Raw genomic sequence first — 21,128 nt, 5'->3', positions numbered from 1 at the left:
AAAAAAAAAAAAAAATAAAATAAAATTAGGGAATGGTCACGTACCCCCATTTCAAAGGAGCAAAATATAACTTCATTCTCTAATTATTACTCTAATATATTAGCACTGCCTTCTCTTTATTTGATCATCTAAATATTGGTAATTTAATCTAATACAATGTGCTCTAATCCTTCACACAGTGTATCCATAAATATTCATAAGAAATAATATGCATATATGACCTTCTCATTTCCCTGAGTCGAACAGCTTTCTCCCTCTTCCTCTCAGTCTAAAACATGCACTAAGATCATCAGAACTAACCATAATCCACAGTTTCTTACATAACCCATCAATAATATATTCCAAACCCTTTTTTACCCTTGGTGTCAAGGAAGTGGCTAAGTTACATAACTTCAGAAGGACCCAGTAAAATAGGTAATCTCTACAGTTTCTAGTCCCAACGGTGCCTTCATACACATCAAAATTCCTGTAAGCCAATGTTAGACAAATGTGCAAGCCCAGTTTGAATTTTTAAGCTTCTATTCTTTAAGGCATAGATGTAATTAATAAATCATATCAACCTGTGTCATCCAACCGTCATACACACCAAAATAAGACAAACACCATAGAACTCTACTATACTCCTGAAGCCAAAGCAGTGAATAATTTGGAGGTGCATATAAAGCCATTTGTGTAACTATTAAATGGTTTTTGAATAGATAATAACATCAAATGTCGCTAATCACATATAAATACAGAATACTTGTACTTGTAAGCAGACAAAACTAGATGGCTTTGTCCCTCTTGTTTTTTGATAATAACTGTGGCCAATTAAGCATACCATCTGTCAAATAATAATGACAGCAGATTTCTAATCCATCCCGACAATGACAGTTATGAATTCCATTGACTGGACAACCCCAAAATTCAGTTATTTCAACTAACATTGAATGGATTGGGGGTGTACAACATATTCTCATGATTTTATTCGAACCATTTCTATCTATAATCTCTGTCTTGAAACAGAGGCATGAGTGATATATCAATATCCACATAGACTTTTGGTCATTTGTGGCAGGGGCAAAATGAAGAATGCCTTTGACTATGCACCTAGGATGATTTACCTTGATGGTTTCATCATCATCCTCTCAGCCTGAGATACGCTTGCCTTCATTGTAGTCTAGTGGTTGGTAGAGCAAGAAATGGTTTGAATGTCATTAGAAAGCCAATCCCCTCAACCACATTTAGTATGAAGAAAACCATCTGAGCACCTGCTAGTCAACAAGCTAACAGTATTCAGAAACTGATATTAGCAAAATGACCTGCACGACCTATGATTGAATAGTATGGAATATTCTAAATCTAAGCATAATCAAGTTGTTTAATTACTGCATCTCTAGTCAGGCACTTTTCAATGCCAATTTCCCCATACGAGGCCTTGGGGTTATTCTGAATCCTGGGCCAGCCTATAAGTCAAAGCAGGAGGTTATTTTACAGTTCCAGACATGGGGGATGGGTTTCATATGGTTTGGGCCATCCTATTAAATTTCTCATAGGCCAAGTTTCAAAATTTCTATTGAAATGGTCAAATTTTGCAAAATATTTTGGTTTCCTACGACCTTGAAATGAAATTATATTGAAAATACAAGAATATGATATGTCACCAAAATAAGTGAAACAAAATTATTGAAGTCACAACTTTGGTTAACAAAATGTACATTCTTTCATATAAAATGCCAAATTTTGAGTCAAAATGATCGAAATTGGGAAAATGAGTCAAACCTCTTCCAAACCCATCTAAACACCCACGACAAAATAGGAAGGAGATTCAAGATTAGCGCAAAAATTGAATTAATCTCTAAGAAAGAGGTAAGTCCCTAAAACTAATCATCTTGGTTCAATTTATGTGCTTTTCAAGAAAAATTTGAATGCTTATGTGAGATTCACACCATTTTCTGAACGTTTGTGGGATTTTTGCAAGATTTGATATTGAAACCCCTAGGTTTCTAAAACCAAATTTCCAAAAAAAAAAAAAAAAAAAAAAAAAAAAGGAACTACATGAGATAGGGCAATGTATCTATATATTAAAGACATTAGGCTTTGTTAGGGCGATAGTAATAATAACTTAATTGGATGTAATTAAAGTGTCCAGGTATAATGTATCTAGGGCCATGACTCACCTGTGACTCATTCTTATCATCTTATGCTAGCCGTAACCTTAATCTCTTAACCCCAAGGCGGTAGCCGAGTTGGCAAGGGACCTTTGCCTCAGGAAGCGTGTGGTTTTGAGTTCGACACCTCTTACCTCCTTCGGGCCACTCACACGGGGGTGTTTAGTGCTCTTCACTGAAAGCTGCTTTTAGTAAAAGTTGAATGGTTCTCATTCAACCCCGGTATGACCTAGTCCATGCGGTTATGGGGTCAACATGGGCCCGCGGGACTAGTCAAGCCAAAGGCATGGATACCCGTCGTTAGCAAAAAAAGTAACCTTAATCTCTTAATATTGGGCCTCTGTCATATTAGATATGCGAAATCAATCTCATATTTCATACTTCCACTTCGCATCAGAGCCAAAAACATCAATAAGTTTTTTCTTTTTTTGCCGCCGCTAGTAGGATTCTCTCCATGCTCTTAGGGCTTTGGCCTCCTTGGTCAAGCATTGTTGACTGGACGATGCACCGTGTCTGACCACCTAACGCCTACTGACATGTTCCATCTCCACCACCTGATTGTGCATCCCTGCTCGCACGCCACTGTTGCCTAATCGTGTCTCCCTGCCCATGCCTCCACTTGCAGCCATGCTGTCTGCCTTCTTTGTTGCTCCACTGCCATCGTTGTCTCTTGTCTCTGCCCACCTCTCCTTGCAGCCCCATTGCTAGGACTATTTGACTATGATTGTTGCTTGATCCTATACTCTGATATACAGTAATAGACCTTCATCTGATCTACTTGATTCTCCACACACATCTTCGTTGAACTCTTCTCCGACTCTATGGCTGAGGGTGATAAAAGCACGGTCGTGGTTGGCTCTGGGAGTAGAGAGGTGCATCGTGTTGGGACTTCTATCCATCGCCCCTCTCCAACCAGGTCCAACGAAGTTGAATGGGTATAATTACCTTCCTTGTTCGTGTGCCTGCCTACTGACAGACGGGGTCATCACTTGTCGGGATATTTGATTGGTGCCATGCTTCGGCCAACTGACAGTTCTACACTCAACACCTAGTTGGCCCATGATGCATTGGTTATGTCCTTTCTGCCTAATTCTATGGAGCCTACTATCAAATCTAGCTTTGTTCCATTGCCAAACTCATCTCACCCTAACACTCTGACCTAACGCTTGCCAGAACATTTGGAGAACCCTAAGAGTGTCGCCGCCTGGAGCAGCCTGGCCTCACGCTGGGCTACTCCCCCTCCTTTCTCTTCTTCTTCTTCTCTCGTCCTCCCCCTCTCCCTCTCATCCTCTGCTCTCCTTTCTTCTTCTTCATCTTCTTCGGTCTCATATGTTCGAGAGGTGCGATCCACCCTAGCCACCTCCCCATTCCTTCCTCTCCCGTTTCGATCCTGATCCGGTGATGGTTTTGTCGGGATCCTCTTAATCTTCCTTGAATCGTAGGCTCCTTCTTCCTTCGGCGATCACTGAGCTTGCTGCTACTCCTTTGAATTGCTGCTTTGGTCGAGTATTCCTTTGTCATCGTCCATCCACTGCTCCGACCTACTCCCAGAATGGCTCGTTGGCTCCTCTCCCCCCCTCCGTCGACAATCGTTGGGCCTGTAGCTGCTCTTCTCCCCTACTCCCGGAATGGCTCGTTGGCTCCTCCCCCCTCCGACAATGATCACTGGGCCTGCACTATTCGAGCATGCTTTTGTGCCGATGACCTAGCCATGCTCTCTCTGGATCCTTGGAAGATCGAATGTTTCTCACGATTTCTCCCTAATCGAATCGTCATCTTTGTGGTTTTGGCAAGCTCTTTACATGGCTCCAACCCGCAAGGTTGCCATCATGGTTGGCCAATAGCTGCCTTGTCATTGCCCTCTGAAAGGTCGGCACCCCCCTTTTACGGCTTTCTCTTCTGTGAGACCAGCTTCTTTCTTGGCCGTGGCCCTCCATAAGGCTCGCACCCTGCCGTAGTGCCTGCCTTTACTGTCGGAACTCCCATTCACATCTTGAAGGGCTGGAAGTTATAATGTTGAGATCTGGTGTTAGGGTTTGGTGGAACCCTACTTTCATTTTTTCCTTTTTCCCCTCGTCTTTCTTTGGGCTTCTGGGTTCTTGTTCAACCCACGTGGGCTTCAGTTGTATTAGACACGTAATATGTGACATGTCTTCCACTCCTCCAGCCCACTGTGCCTTGGTTGCTGTCTTTTTTGGACTTTGGTTTCCCTTGTAGGGCTTGTAATCTCCCTTAGGAGATATATTTTCCCTCCCTCTCTTTTAATGCATAATTCACCCAAAAAAAAAAAAATCTAGCTTTGTTTTGATGAATTCTACCTATGAACTTGGTGAGAGTGTGCAACAGATCTATGCCCAGACTAGCAATTATGTACAGATTTATGTACTGTGACACCAGGTTCATAAGATATCTCAGAAAGATCTTTCTCTATCTACTTACTATGCCACTCTAAACTCACTTTCGCAGCAACTTGATTTTTGTCACCTTGTTCATATGACTGGAGCCACTAATACCACACTTTCCAAAAGGAATGGGAAATGAAGCATCTCTGACTTTCTTACTGGTCTCAATCCAGAATATGATCCGATTTGTGTTCAGATCCTTGGTCGTGACACATCTTGTTCAGCATTGGGACCGCCGTCATTCTATTATGATTTCGAAAGTGACTCCTCGCTCTGCTTTGGTCTTCCACCACTACTAGTGTTGGCGCCTATAACTAAGTCTACCATACCCACCAAATAACCAATTAAATGCAATTAATATGGCAAGCCCCGTCACACTAGATAGACGTGTTGGAAGTTGCATGGTCATCCAAAAGGGAGGGGGTCATAGTGGGAAACAAAGCTCTACCCACCCCCAGGTTCACTTCTCTGAGACTACTGATAGCTCTGTTCTTGGCCCTACTCCTCAACCATTAGACTCGTCTTCATCTGTACCTTTCTCCTCGGATTAGCTATAGGCTTTACAACACTTGATGTCCCAACTGGGGATTCTAACCCCTACACCTGCCTTTCATCTTTGCTCAATTAGGTATTTTTCCTGTCTATTCCTTCTAGTTCATTAGACTTGTTCTATTCCTACCTCCCGAGCTCCCGTAAGGACAAAGTTAGTGTTGCCGATGGCTCCTTGTCCTCCATTTCTGGTAAAGGATCTGTCCAATGCTCCCCTACTATTTCTTTATCTTCAGTTCTTTATGTTCCTAATCTTTGTGCTAACCTACTTTCTATTTACAAGTCTTACCATTGAATTCAATTGTTGTGTCTCCTTTTATTTTACCCATTGTCTTTTTCAGGATCTAGTGACGTGTGCAACATTGGTTATGGTAGGGTCTGGGATGGGCTGTACTATCTAGAAGCGGTCCCCACTTCAGTGCCAACCCCTCTCTTTGCTCACACCCTTCCGGCTGATAATGTTCTTCAACAAGTGCACCGATGGCATCGGTGCTTTGGTCATCCTTCTTCTCATACTTTATGTTTATTAATTCCATAATTTATGAAACATTATAGTCCTGAACACTTTTAATTGTGAAACTTGCCAACTTGCTAAACATACTACAACATCTTATTCTACTTCTTTTAATAAGAGGGAGCATCCTTTTTTCTGTTATTCATTCTAATGTGTGGGGTCCATCTCGTGTTGTCACTCGTGATGGTTACCAATGGTTTATTTCTTTTATTGAAAATTGCACCCGCTTAACTTGGGTCTTGCTCCTTTGTTATAAATCCGAGGTATTGAAAATTGTCACTATATTACCATTCTGTTCCACCGGCCTCCTCTCATCCACCAAACCTTTGACCAAACAATAGCAACCCTGCCATTATGTTCATTATACTCCTGATTTTCACATCCTAAATATCAGGACTTATGAACTCTATACCACCCGAATCCAGCATCGAGATGAGTGGAGATCTTTTTTGGCTACCATGTGCGCAGTTAATGATGTTCTCCCACATCAGGTCCCGGCCCCACTGCTTCTCCGGACCCATTTTGATGCCAAGGTTTGGATCCTACGTGTAACAAACTAATAATGGGACCGAATATATTGATGCTAGCTTTTGCCAGTACCTTGATAGTCAAGGTTTTTTTTTTTTTTTTCTTTGTTTTCTTCTTTTTTTTTCAGACCTCCTGCTTTTGCACTCTAGAACAAAATGATACTCCTGAGCAAAAGAACCGCCACTTTCTAGATGTCACCCATTCCCTCATGTTTACCATGAATGTTCCAAATTTTTACTAGGTGGATGCAATCCTTAATGTTGCTTATCTCCTTAATAGGGTTCCCTCCAATGTTTTGGATTTCAAGACCCATGTTAGCTGTCTTCCGGATCTCTCCCTTGCCTCCTATATCCCCCCTTAAGTCTTTGGTTGGGATTGTTATGAGCACAACTTTTCCCTTGCACGGTCTAAGATTGATCTTTGCGCCTTCCGTTGCATCTTTCTCGGCTATTCCTCTTCCAAGAAGGGCTACAAATGCTACCATCCCCCCTTGCATTGGTTCTTTATTACGATGGATGTCACTTTCTATGAGTCTGAACCCTATTATCAGTCATCCCTTGAGGGGGAGAATGCTATATCTGAGCTTCTTCAAGCCCATTTGTCATTGACACTGTTAGTCTTGAGGGGAGGCACCTCTCAAGGAAAGTAGTGAAAGGGGCTTGCTTACATATTCTCACAGGAAGAAACAGCCCCCAAGTGACCCGCCATAACCATCAATGCCCCTGTATCCACCTCCTATGTCTCAATCAGGTAATATTGATCCTCCCACTCATAATAATTCTACTGATATTCCCATTGCTATTAGGAAAGGAGTTAGGACATATACTAAGTGTCTTATTTCTAACTTTGTTTCCTATTAGTCCTTGTATCCGTTCTACCGGTCCTTTGCTTCCACCTTGTCCTCTATTTCTATTCCACAGGGTTGGAAAGATGATATGGCTGATCGTAAGTGGAAAGATGCTATGGTGGAGGAGATGAAGGCCTTTCGGGGAAATGGTAGTTGGGAGCTTGTCCCTATTCTAGAGGGAAAGAAGCTTGTGGGATGTAAATGGGTTTTTACTATAAAGACTAGGGAATATGGCACTACTGAGAGGTACAAGGCCAGATTAATTGCCAAGGGCTTCATTTAGACTTATGACATAGATTACCAAGAGACCTTTGCTCTTGTGGCTAAAATGAACTTTCTTCGTGTTCTACTATCCTGCGCTGCCAACCTGGGATGGAATCTCCAACAGTTAGACATGAAAAATGCTTTCTTAAATTATGATTTGGAAGAAGTCTATACGGACATCCCACTGGTTTTGAGTCATCATCTACTATCAGGAAAGTATGGCAGTTATGAAAATCACTCTATGGTCTATAACAGTCTCCGTGAGCCTACTTTGGTTGGTTCCTCAAAGCTATGCTGCAGTTTGGTTGCAAGAAAAGTCAGGCCAATCACACATTGTTTTGTCAGACGTGATGATGGTAAAATTACTGCCCTTAGTTTATGTGGATGATATCATGATCATAGGAAATGATGATGCTGAAATTTCCAAGATCAAAGCTCAACTTGCAACAGAATTCAAGATTAATGGGGCCTCTCAAATACTTCCTAGGTAATGAAGTTGCTCAATCTAACAAGGGCATCTTTATTTCACAAAGGAAATGTCTTGGACTTCTTAGTGAGACCAGCATGCTTGGGTGTAAATCTGTAGACTCTCCTATTGAGGCTAACTATCATCTTATCAGTGATGGTGGAGATCTAGTTGGTCATAGAAGTTACCAACGACTTGTTGGCAAGCTGATTTATCTTTCTCACAACAGTCCTGACATTGCATATGCCGTAGGGATTGAGTCGATTCCTCCAAGCTCCGCTGTCTGCTCACCTCGAAGCAGTGTATTGTATCCTAAGATACTTAAAATCTGCTCCTAGAAAGGGACTCCTGTTTTCAAACAACAATACCAGGCTCAAGGCCTATACTGATTGGGCAGGTTCGGTTGATGATCATTGCTCTACTTCTGGTTATTGCACTTTCCTCGGTGGTAAACCTTACCACCTGGAGAAGTAAGAAACAATATGTGCTCTCATGGTCCAGTGCTGAGGCTGAATACCGCGCTATGATCAAGGATTTTGCGAGCTTGTCTGGCCAAGGTTCTACTCAGTGATTTTGGGATAGCTACTGCTAGTCCTATATGGGCTCTACTGTGTTAATAAGGCTGCTATCAGTATCACCCATAACCCGGTTCAGCATGACCGGATAAAGAAAATTGAGATTGACCGGCATTTCAACAAGGAGAAGCTGGAAAAAGTCCCGTTTGTATTCTGTTTGCCAGCTCAAACAATCAGTTAGCTGATTTGTTCAGGCTTATATCGTAAGGTTTTTCATCCTCAACTCTGCAAGTTGGGCTTGCCTGATATATATGCACCAACTTGAGGGGGAGCGTTAAAGTGTCTAGGTACAATGTATCCAGGACCGTGATTCACTTGTGACTCATCCTTATCATCTTATGCCAGCTGTAACCCTATTCTCTTATTATAAATAAAGAGGGCCTATGTGATATTAGATAAGCCAAATCATTCTCATATTTCAAATTTCAACTGATGTTAATATTCAATTGTGTACAATGACATACATTTGAAAGGATACAATATCTATGTTGCACACTAGCAAAACAATGTGTGAAGTTGAACTACCATTTTGGGGATTTTTTTATACATCATTATGACCCTCCCCAGATCCCATGGTGGAAGCCTTGTGCACTGGGTACGGCGGTACGCCCATAGACACAATTTCAACAGCCATCCTTACCCAAGAATTTATGGATGAAAGAAAGGCTACAGCCTACAGGAGTGTTACTCCTGTGGACTGTTGTGGATTCAGTAGTTGTTTTCCGCTGTGGATTCAAAAAGTTAAATCACGTGTATAGCCGATTGTTATCCTCTCTTATTTATCTTCCCTTTACTCCAAATAAAACAGGTCAATTCTGAACTTTTCTTTTAACTTGTGCATTATAATTTTCTATCTTTCTTAATTTAATTTGACTTTCTGGTATACTGTTAATTAAGGTTTCTGCCATGTTTATCCTCAGTTTTCCGCTCTGGTTTCTAGACCTTGGTCTTTGTTTTCAAAATCCTAAATGCCACATCAATTTCAGATTTCCTGTTGGCACTATCTTCGTCAAAATTCAGTTTTCTGAATCTAATTTCCTAAATCCGATTTCATCCTGCTGTTTAGTCCCTATATTTCTGTTTATATATTAAATTATGAGTAGTTCTTTGTTTTGAACCACTAAAATCCTGCCATAGAATTTTTTTTTTTTTTTTTTGGTCTGAACTTTCAAGTCTCCTAATGCTAGTCTACTCTTTCTATATCTCTAAATCTAGCCTTTGAATTCTGTCCAACTTTGATGGTTTGATCTCCTTGTCAAATAGATCAGTCGAGAAAGGTGTTATTAACCTAATCAGGCCCATTCTACTGAAGTTATTGAATTTCTCTCTTGCTGGTTTGGTTCCTACCCTTGATGTAGATAGAGCTGCCAAGAGGAGGGCTCAGCTGACCAGATCATGGTTCAGCTCAGCCCCAGATCTGGCCCTAGGTCAACCCATCGAACCAGGCCAGGTTGCATACTGTTCTGGTCCTCCAATGGCCCCATCGATCTCAGCACTTTAGGGTGGGAAATCACAGCCCATCGAGCAGAAATATTGTTCTCCAGTTTTGTCTCCAGTTTTGTTCTCAAAAGGAGTTTCTAGAAGACTCTCCAGCTGTCCCTTAATGTTGAAGAAAGAAGCTTCAAGAGAGGAATCCCGCAGCCATCGAATTCAGCAAGTAGCATAGGTTTGGTTTCCAATTTAATTATTTATTTATTATTTTTCGTTTCCTTTTTGTCTTGTTGACAAATTAGTTTCTATTTCATTTCCTTAGGTTAGTTTCCCTTTATGAGAAAAGTTATTGGTTTCCATTTAACTGTTTGTTTGGTCAACAAGTCATTGAGTTAGGAAGGTTTAGTTAGTTTCCTTTTTAATAGCTTCCTTATTCTTGTAAACAATGTAAGGCTATTTAATGGAAGAGGACAGATTTGAAGTTAATTAAATTTTAGTTAAATCATTGCTGAGATAGCTGAACTGAGAGGGTGAGATGCCCAACCCAATCACTATTCTTCTCCCCTTTCTCGACCCCTCCACCGAATTCTCGTTTTTGTTCTTTTCTTTACTTTCATTGTGAGAGATTGAGAGCTCATTGCAAATTTGTTGAAGACTTGAAGAGCATCCACAATCAGTCTGGAGTACTAGCCAGAACCAAGGATTGATTCAGCTCTTTCCTCAAGTTTCCTTTTCTGGTTCGAGTGCTAGATCTCCCAGAACTCAGACCTGTTGCAGTAATAATTTTAGGAGGTGATCAAGGAGCCTTGAAGGACCGCTTGACTGAGAAGATTTGGCCTTTGGAGGCCTATAGCAACTTAACAATTTTCTCCTAAATTTTTCTAATTGGGAACTTACCTACAGATCTACCAAACCTGAGATCAGATTACAGGGCCCTTTTATCAAGGCCAGCTGAAGCTCCCACTATTGGTTGCAGGTAATCTCCCATTTGACCACATAAAAGCCTAAGCTCTGTCTAGGGTTGATCTTCCAACACCTGCGGACATACAAGGCCAGCAATTTTGGGGTTCTAATTAGGCCAATACAGCCCCTCCTCGGCCAGCATAAGAGGCTCCCTTGAGTCTTGGTTTGTGAGTACACAGATCTCTCCCTATTCAGCTCTGTTTCCAGGTTTGGTTAGGTATAACCGTTGATGAGATATGAACATAATTTTATGAGTTTGGTTTGGAGTGCTTAATCAACTGGGATTGTTTACCTTGTGTAAACCAACCTTGCATCAACCCTCTTGTGATTCTGGGTTTATTGAGGTTTTCTAACCCTAGTCCTTAGTTGACATAGTGTTACACCCATACCTGAATCCGGTCTAATTTCAACTTTTGATCATAGGTGATGCATTAGAGATTGAAACTACCGGTGACCTGTGGCTTGCTATGATCTACTGCTTGGAAGGGAGGAATGACCCTTCATGTCAGTGCAGGCAGTGCTGATCAAATTGGAGGAGATTCACACCATATAAGCCTTGGAAGTGCTCGTAACTCCATACACACACTTTGCATGCATGTAGGACATCACTATATGGTCATGCACAAATACCGTGTGGCCCCTCCCCATCTAGGGAGAAGCAGCGAGGAAAGCCAATAAAAAAATGGTATAATAAGGCCTACCAGTCGATTCCATTGGTGGATCATTGATCAGTAGGTGAGACCAATCGGTGGTACTATAATGTCCAAAATGAATTAAGAGACTACGGGGCCTGATGCTTCGCACTCGTACATCTCACATGATCTCCCACACTTGGCTCACCACTTTTGGGAGCTAACTAACATTTGCTGACATCATGGATATGAAGCCCCATGAGCAAGGATTAAAGTATCGGTATCGGTCGCCGTATCGGTTGGCTAAATTTAAGATACGTATCGAAGAGAATCGTATCGTATTAGAGATATGCTAAGATATATTAAAGATCAAGGATTAAAGTATCGGTATCGGTCATCGGTCATCGTATCGGCCTGTTAAATTTAAGATACTTATCAAAGGGGTATCATATCGTATCGGAGATACTTTAAACCATGCACATGAGTCAAATAAGGGATTAAGTTGTTTTGGGAAGGAATGGGTTTTTTAGGCAAATAGATCCTAGTGATCCTAACTCCATTTTTGGGAAGCATGAAATGGGACTTTGGTTCATTCATTATTTATCAAGATAAGAAAGGAATGAGAGGCAGGAGAAGGAGAGAATTGAAGTTGGGGATTTGAATTGGCTACCTCCTATTGTTCATATGCTCAGCTAAGGTAGGAGATTTTCCTCCTGTTCTGTCTCTCAATTTTAAGTTAGGCATAGACCTAGGCTAGGGTTTGGGTGGGGTTTCAGCTGAAACCCAGTTATTGGGTTATGGATTTCTTATGGGTAAACTTCTCATGAGTGTAAAGTCCCCACTGCATGTTCCCATTTCCCAAGGTGGATTTCCATGTTCATGGAAAGAAACCTACGTATTAGGTTTCAATCAGGAATGCGGTTGAATCTCTGGAATGACCAGTAGAATTGCTAATAGAATGATTAGGATTGAAGGTAGAGTAGTTCTTTACAAATCCTATGGACCCAATTTGGCCAATTCCTGTTTGGGGTTGAAACTGAGTTGAGAACTCGTTCTTGGAGCTCGACCAGTCAATCACCACTAGTGGATCAAACATCCACAGGTGAGACCTATCGGTGGAAAATTTCAGTTTTTTGTAGCAGTTGTTCCATCCACCAGTGGGACCAAACAGTCGGACACCATCCACCAGTGCCATCCATCGGTGGTACTTGTTGAACTGGTTCCTATTGGGAATCTTTTAGGGGGATTGTTAAGGATCTTTATGGGGATTTTGACACCTCTATTAATACTTAAAATACTCCTATTGGCAAGGTCAGAGACAAGCTACGAGGTGAGGTCAATCGGTATTTGGGTATTAGTTCCAAAGTTGAATCACCGAGTCTACAGACCAGGTGAGTGGCTAGTCTGGTTTATTTTACAAAGTGTTTATAAGATATCTATGTAGCATGAGCATATGTTAATTTTCCAATTATATATGAGCTATCTATATAAATTGTCGTATTTTTTATCTATGCATATTCTTATCTAATTGACATGTGTGTGTGGACATGGGACCCAGTGTGGCCAAGGGAGGATTCTAGTACCATGGTTGCCATGATGTTACATTAGCTAGATTGTAGGTGCATTAAAGCAGGGCCTGAATATGGGCACGGTGTGGCCGAGGAATGATTCCGGTTTCGTATTCCCATACTTAACTGTATATATACCTCCATGGCTATGCAAGGACATGCAGATAATGTGCGGTTATGAATCATTCAATTTATGCTACAACCCCTTGCCAACAGGGGGTCAGGTGTTGAATAATCCATAGTGGTAGATCTTATGAGAATTTCCGGAAGACCACTTCCACGGTACGATGTGATTATTGCCGGAGACAGACTGAGTCCGGGTGACCAATGTATGATTCAGGGACCGTGGCTCCAGGACGGGGTTATTAAGGATTTTTTGGGTGATCGAGGATGCATTCCCGGACCGACAGGCTTCTAATCACAACTAGGGTTTGTACCATTGGGTGACTGATGGACGATTTTGAGACCAGAGATACTACCTGATGTGTTGTAGTAGCATTGATACCTTCAGACCTAGCATTGATGCATCAGATGCACTAAATGAACTACTGCATCGCTTCATACTTGAATGTGCCTGCTTGCATGCTTTCCATCCCTCATTGAGCATAGTGAAGCTCACACCACGTGTGTATTCTTTGTTAATGGCGACGCAGATATATTGGTGCCAGTGAGCAGCGACTTCCTCTTTTGTGGCTGATGACTTGTGGAAACCAGAGGCTGAGGAACATGAAGCTGATTGTGTATGCAACGGATGTGCCTATAGCGCCGTGAGGAGGATAGCATTGTCCATTGCTATTTTGATGTCTTTTTGGATGTATTTACTGTCTTGGGGTTATTGCATATGTCGTGACTTACTTGATACCGAATAAGTTTTGTTGTATACATGTTACCATGTTAGAATCACCAGAATACAATTTATCTTGTATATTTTATCTATTTCATCCACACTTTGTTTAGTAATCCTTGTGCGTGATTGTGATGTCAAGATATTACATTTGAGATCTTGGAAGATCGGTGAAGATGGCGGTAAGCATCCTAGTCATATTCCGGCGCCTTAGAAAAGGTGGGTTGTGACACATAGAATACTCCATTACTGTTACACTGGCATAATTTCATGCTCTCCAGCCCCAATCCCTAATCAAAATACTGCAGTTCCCTTTTAAATCATCAGTTAATAAGGGCATAATAGTCAAATTATTAAAATATATCTGAAGGAAGGAAAAATAATAAAAATTATAGGTAAAATAAAGCATACGGTGGGCTTTCTAGTAGCCCATATCAACTGGACTTCTTACCCATCAATTATCAACTTGGGTAGAACTGGCCTAACAAAGTATTACAGCAGGCAGAGAGCGGAGAAGAAGAGAACAGGCTCTCAAATGCGTTAGTTACTATTTCTGGATCAAAGTGTCCCTTTCATCCACAAATAATCTGCTTCTTCCTCGATATCAGTAAGCCTATTTGTGTTTGTGCTAACTACATGTTTTCATGTAGAACGCGTTCGGCCACTTCTTGGCTGATGAATTATTAGGGTTGGTGTCTCGAGGCAATCTTTATTCTCAGTTCTCTATCCTACTATTTAGTGCCTCTACAGGTTGTCATATTTGGCCTTTTGTTATTTTAGTATACAGATTGTACTATGTTTCTTCTGATTAGAGAAAATTTATCTAATATCTATCGCCCAAAAAAGGGAGAAAATGCAAGGAAATAAAAATCCAATCAAAATGAAATCTAGATGCTTGGTAATAGCAACTATTACAGCAGGTGGTGCAACTGGAAACCATGTGGAACTAGAGATAGGTGTAGATGCGCTGTTTGATTCTGGAGATTGCATGCCAGTTTTTGGCCTTATGCTGCCCCAGTCTTGGGCCCAAGATAGAGAAATTTCTTGGTGCAAGGAAGGGAAAGTGGGGCCTAATATCAGGCTAAAATGGGGTCAAAAAGACCATTGAATGGTTTCACTCGTGTCAAATTCAATCTAAACTCCCCCCCCCCTTTTAAGGAAAGTAATACCTAAAATAACAGGTTGGTTTTTGAGTTTGATAGGGTAGATTTGAACATGAAGGAGTGTTTGTTGCTTAGAAACCCATTTGGTGAGGTGCAGACCATAGAGTAGACATTTGGACCACCAGGAAAGATAAAGAAGATATGAGGGTGTAAGAAATTGTACCGAAAGGGACAGAAAATCCTAATCTGGAATGGGAATAAGATTTGGCTACAGCCTAAAGTTCTATCTCTCTCTCTCCACAACCCCTACTCCCCCCCCCCCCACCGAAAAAAATAAAAAATTCCCTCTCGTCTTTTTTCTTGGGGCAGGTTTAAGAGTTGGTGTTTGTAGGTGGGTTTGATGTTTGTGTTGTGGCGGGTTCTTGTTTGGTGTCATAATTTTTTTGGGTTAGCTGGGGTGATATAGCTTTTTCTCCCTAGTCAATCCTCCTGTTGGGTCTCCTTTGTCTCATCCCCTCTTGCATTGTCTCTTTTTTCCACTTATACTCTAATGATTTCTTATTCCTTGTCACTTATCTTTAAAAAAAAAAAAAAAAAAAAATCTGTTTTTCCCAGTTATGATCAGTATAAATCACACAAGATTCTGGGACCCAGATTTGGACATATCTGCCCTATATATCTTATTAAAAAATATTGTTATTAACCAACAAAATTACAAAAACCATCTAATTTATCTCATTCAATTGTGGAGTCTGTTCTTCAACTCGCAGAACAAACCCAAAAGATCAGTAGAACGATTTGTTGCTGGGAAGCTGGAGAAAAGGAATTCCAATGTGGGGTTCATCTTAGAGCACCCCAACAAAGATACTTTGTATGTCCATTGGAAAGAAAAATAAAACTGACAAAACAAGAATGCCATCTTTGTAGTAATACTTAATAAGCTATCACATACCTGGGAGGAAGGAAGCATCCTGTCGTTTTTGTGCCCAAGACAACCTGAAATACAGAATTTGTCAATAATTAAATAATGAAATTTAGCAAAAAGGTAGATTCCACCATTTAAATTGTATTATAAAATTTGACGTCAAAGACAATTGTTTTGTAAAGATTTTTGTGGTAACACAAACACAGCCACACAATACAATGAAATCTTACTGTTGATTTTCATCACTGTAATGAATTGTAAACAAATTGTTTTAATCCAGGCTTTTATGGAAAAATATAATGGAAGTTCATCCATAACTTATGGAAACTGAAAAGGGATGGAATTTGGAGTTTTATTAAGATCATTCGGAATGCTATGGATTAGTGCATGCACTTATCTTTTCCCATTATTCTCTCTTATTATTTTGATTCCTTTTAAAGAAGGAGAGGAGAGAAGAGAAGGCTAGGATTTTTATTCTTCCATGGTCTTTGCTATCACTCAAATGAGGCAAATAAATCACAGCTGTGGGCTTATTTTAGTGGAAATCAGCCTTGGGGATGGTTTCATACATGTTGGGCCAGTGGTCCAATGGATTTTCACTATAATAATTAATATTCCTAAAACATGGGTAGGAAGTGTAGGAATTCCTTGCATTGTGATTGTTTGCTTGGATTCTCCCTCGTAGTTGTGCTTGCACATTCGTTCCAAACAGTTCTCTGTTTGTTTACAGGTTGTGTCTCAACAGCATCAATCCATTTAGATTTGTCATGGGTTGTGTTGACTGAGATGGGTCGATTGAATTTTTTTTTCTTCCTTTTTTTTATCGGCATGTATTGTTTGGAGAGGGTTGAACACGATACATAACAGCTTAACAAGGACAGAACCTAAAGAGAGAGCTATTATGATTTTCAAGAGGATACTTACAGAGTGCCTCCTCCAGCAGGACCAACTGCTTTGAAAAAAGACATAGCCGTCATAGAGATGCCATTTGCAGCACCTCTTTGGTGTTGATCCTGTTTTTAAAGTATAAATTCAAATAAGCATAAAAGTAAAATATGTTCAAGTGCTCAAACTTCCATTTTACCAGAATGAAAAAGAAAAGAAAGAGAACAGAGATAAAAGCCAAACAAGATTGAAGTATTACCACTGCATTATTCTGTAGAATGAATGTTCCCGTGACAATGGTAATCTATTCAAATTTAGACAGAACATTTGTAAGGGAAACATGAGAAGAAAAGAAACAGCAAATATTTTATGAAACTGTAACCATATGAATAATTAAACTATAACTACTTTTAAGCATGAAAGAAGCACAAAACCTTTACCAGGAAAAAAAGAGCACCAAACTATCATAATGTGAGTGGTTGTGAGTACTTTCTTGTAGGTCTATGTATAATCAAGGTTTAAAGTAGGGTATTGGATATTGTTTTTTTTTTTTTTTGGGTGAATAAAATAATTCATTACCAAGAGAAAGAGTGTACAAGGGAAAGAAAATAAAAGGGGAAAAAAAAAGGGGGGGGGCAAAACCGAAGATGGAGCAACCATACATCAAGGGCCCGAAGACCCAACTAATGGGATACAATCAATTGGGGGGGGGGGGAGAAGGAGGGGATATGGTGGAGGGAGGAAGTCTCCATAAGGCAACAATATGCCTGTTCCTTGGGGTGTCTCTGATAGGTCAGGGCCTGAGGGTACCAAGTTTGGAACTTACCTCAAAGTAGATGGCTTTCCAAATCCTTTCAAAGGAACGAGAGTTGGAAGTCCACCTTCTGAGGTTTCACTCTATCCAAATGTGGTTCATAGTTGCTGCAAATGTAAGCTTCCTTATAGTGTCACACAATGTAGTGCTACCAAAAGTCATATCAACCCATATCCATTCCCTGGAGAAGGGCAAAGTGGGTCTCGGGTTGGGCCAAATGGAGTTGTGGGCCTTTTTTCCAGATTGTGTTGGAGAAGGGGCAAGAAAAGAAGAGGTGGTTAACATCTTCAGAATTATTCCAGCAGAGACAGCAGGAAGGAGAGACCTGAATGTGTCTGTGGATGAGAAAATATTGGGTGGGAAGGCAATCGGTGAGGGCACGCCAGGCTGTGAAGCTGTGGCGAGGGATGTGGCCTTTAAACCATATTAGCTTATGCCAAGGGACAGTAGGAGATTTGGAACGAATAAATTCCCAGGCAGAGGCTGAAGTGAAGGAGCCTGTTAGAGAGGGCTTCCAGAGAATTTTGTCCTCTCTTCCTCGATGTCTAGGAGGAATAGGAGGAAGGGTCGACCACAGATCATTCAGAGGAGGAGGGGAGTGGGGAGGGGACCAGCCAGAGGAGGGGAGGATGGATGAGACTAGGGCAGTTCTGTTGAGGCCAGAAGAGTAAATGAGTCTTAGGGAGATGAGATTGGTGAGAATCCCAGCGGGGTGCCAGGGATCAAACCAAAGGGAGGTGGATGAGCCATTACCAATCTCATAGGAGAGTCCCTCGAGGGCATGGGACCTGGAATTAAGGATAGATTTCCAGATCGGGGAGGCATCCAAAGGGAGGGACGCCGACCAAAGGGAATCTTTCTTGAGAAGGTGGGAGTAGATCCAAGATACCCAAATACTACGATGTTTTGTGGCGATTCTCCATATCTGCTTTAGGATGCCAATAGAGTTGGTGTCCTTAATACCCCCTTCAGATTTGGGGGAGCAAACTTTGGACCAGGAGATGGGATGGAGGAATTTAGAGGTCTCAGCTCCTTTTCAGAGGAAGGCGCACCGAATGGAGTTGATGGCTTTGGTGGTAGAGGCTGGAATGGAGAAGACTCCAGACTAGAAGAGATAGAGGGATTGAAGGACAAATTTGATAAGGACCAGTCGGCCTGGCCAGCGTAGGAAAGGAGTTTACCTTTCCAAAGCTGCAGTTTCTTCCTGATAGAGGCAAGGATGGGGGAGCAGTGGTGAGCAGTGAGACGAGAGGAGATGAGGGGGAAACCTAGATATTTGACTGGGAGGGATCCCAGAGAGAAGCCCGAAATGGCCAAGAGGTGGTCGCTAAGGGAGTCAGAAACTCCAGACAGGAAGATGTTGGACTTGAGGAGCTTGATGCGGAGCCCAGAGAGAGATTCGAAGAGCCTAAGGGAGGATATGATGGAGGAGATGGATCGAGAGTCAGCCTTGGAAAAGATCATTAGATCATCAGCGAAGGCAAGGTGGGATAGCAAAAGGCCTTTGCATTTGGGAATAGGGATAATGAGATGGAGGTCAGTGGAAGATTGGATGGAGCGGGAGAGGAATTCAAGGGAGAGAGAGAAGAGGAAGGGGGAGAGGGGGCATCCTTGCCTAATTCCAACAGCCGAAGGAAAGTATCCAGTAGGGCTGCCATTGATTAGGACAGAAAAACGAGGGGAGGATATGCAACAGTGGATCCAATGGACAAAAGAGGGAGACTATTGAAGATGTAGTCCCAACAAATGGAATTGAAGGCTTTATAGATGTCAATCTTGAGGAAAGCAGTGGGGGAATGGGATTTACGGTCAAAGCCACGAACAATCTCATGGCAAAGGATAATATTGTTCGTAATGCTACGCCCAGCAATGAAGGCTGATTGATTAGGGATGACAAGGGAGTCAATCACGGCCTAGATCCGGTTAGCCAGAATTTTGGCTATGAATTTATAAAGGAGGTTACAAAGAGAGATGGGTCTGAAATCTCCCATAAAGTTGGCACCCTCTTGTTTTGGGATGAGACAGAGAAATGTGTGGTTTATGCTAGAGATTTGGGAAGGATTGAGGAAGAAGCTTCTGATGGCAAAGATTAGGTCATTCCGAATAACGTGCCAGCAAGAGGAAAAGAATCCCATACTGAAGCCATCAAGACCAAGGGCTTTGTTGGCTTTGTGGGAGAGGACGGTAGCCAAGATCTCCTCATCAGAAGGGATGGCGACGAGGGAAGGGGTGAGATTTGCAGGAATGAATTTATTCAGGAGGTTAGGGGGGAGAGGAGGAGAAGGGGAAGAGGGGGGAAGGAGCATTCTCTCGAAATATAAGACAACCTCAGATTTGATCTCAGGGGGGCTGGTTAGGACGGCTCCAAAAGAAGAGGTGAGGCTTGGAATGGAATTGGAGTTGTTCCACGCTCTGAGGGATCTATGGAAAAAATCTGAGTTAGAGTCCCTAAGCTTAAGCCATTTGATTATGGATTTCTGGCGTAGAAAGCTTTCCTCTTGGGTGAGAAGAGAAGAAAGCTCAGAAGAGGTGGATTTCTCCTCCTCCGTAAGGTTGGTATTGGAGAGATCGAGCTGAAGCTGAGCTTGGAGAGTGCAAAGCTTATCTTGACAAGCTTTGACCCTCACGGAAATGTTCCCAAATGTGGAAAGGTTCCAGGCTTTCAAGGCAATTTTGACATTCTTGAGCTTGTTTGCAAAGGCAATGAGAGGGGAAGGGGGGGTTAGAGGTTTGGCATGCCCAAGATTCCCTAACAATGGGGAGAAAACCCTCATGCTGGGACCACATGTCAAAGAACTTAAAGGGCTTAGGGCCGAAGGAGATGGCGGGATGGACAAAAAAGGATATTGGGGAATGGTCAGAGATGCCAAGAAGGTCAAATGAGGCATAGGAAGAGGGGAAAGAGTTGAGCCAAGACTCATTGACCAAGACACGATCCAACTTGCAAGCAACCCGATTTGAGCCCGAGTGATGATGATGCCAAGTGAAAGACCACCGAAGGTCATTCATGTTGATGTCATCAATACAATCATTAAAGGAGTCAATAGAGGGCAAATCGATGGGGGAACTTCCCATTTTCTCATTGCTGGTTCGGACCACATTAAAGTCCCCTCCAAGCCCCAAGGTTCAATGCTGCCAATCAGGGAGAAAGCACGGATATCAGCCCAGAGGGAAAGCCGGTCAAAGGAGTAATTATGAGCATAGATGGCGGAAAAGAAAGAGAGAGAGGAGCCAGGAGCCAAGGAGAAGGAGAAGTAAATAGATTGGATAGAGGAGGAGATGGGGGAGATATGGATGAGGTTTGGATTCCAAAGGATCCAAATGCACCCCAACGTAGAGTGGATGTAATTGAAAAGGGAGGACCAGGAAGGGGCGATCGTTGCCACAATGCAAGGGGCGTTGGCCTCTTGGACTCTGGTTTCCAAAAGACAACAAAGGGGGGCTTTGGAGGATTTAAGACGGGATCGGATAATGGCCTGCTTGGCAAAGGAGTTTAGCCCCCTGACATTCCAAATGATCCAGGGAGTCATTTGGAGTGGGGGGAGGTAAAGATGATAGCTCCGCAGAGCTGGACCTCGACTTGGAGGAGGATTTGGTCAAATGCTTGGCCAAAGACCCAAGCTTATGATGGTATGCTTTGAGAGGGGAGGGTTTGGCTAGAGTGTAGG

General features: G+C 42.0%; 1 protein-coding gene across 2 annotated transcripts in view; it reads right to left on the bottom strand.

Annotated features, from left to right (window-relative positions):
- Window positions 1–659: 659 nt before the first annotated feature.
- LOC122068401 (protein ZINC INDUCED FACILITATOR-LIKE 1-like) overlaps window positions 660–21,128 on the bottom strand; it is a 65,251-nt gene continuing 44,782 nt past the window's right edge. Inside the window, exons 14-17 of one of the 2 annotated variants that reach the window (XM_042632260.1) lie at window positions 16,906–16,950; window positions 16,686–16,774; window positions 15,789–15,832; window positions 660–1,250 (exon numbers count right to left, since the gene is read on the bottom strand). In XM_042632260.1, the coding sequence (XP_042488194.1) occupies window positions 1,150–1,250; window positions 15,789–15,832; window positions 16,686–16,774; window positions 16,906–16,950 (279 nt within the window). In that variant the 3' untranslated portion in view covers window positions 660–1,149. Of the gene's footprint in view, window positions 1,266–15,788; window positions 15,833–16,685; window positions 16,775–16,905; window positions 16,951–21,128 lie in introns of both variants that reach the window. The other variant, XM_042632261.1, reaches the window with a different exon arrangement.

This window comes from Macadamia integrifolia, unplaced genomic scaffold, assembly GCF_013358625.1.
Source record: "Macadamia integrifolia cultivar HAES 741 unplaced genomic scaffold, SCU_Mint_v3 scaffold381, whole genome shotgun sequence".
Lineage (NCBI taxonomy): Eukaryota > Viridiplantae > Streptophyta > Magnoliopsida > Proteales > Proteaceae > Macadamia > Macadamia integrifolia.
Note: the sequence above shows the minus strand (reverse complement) of the source record. Positions and strands in the feature narration are given on the sequence as shown.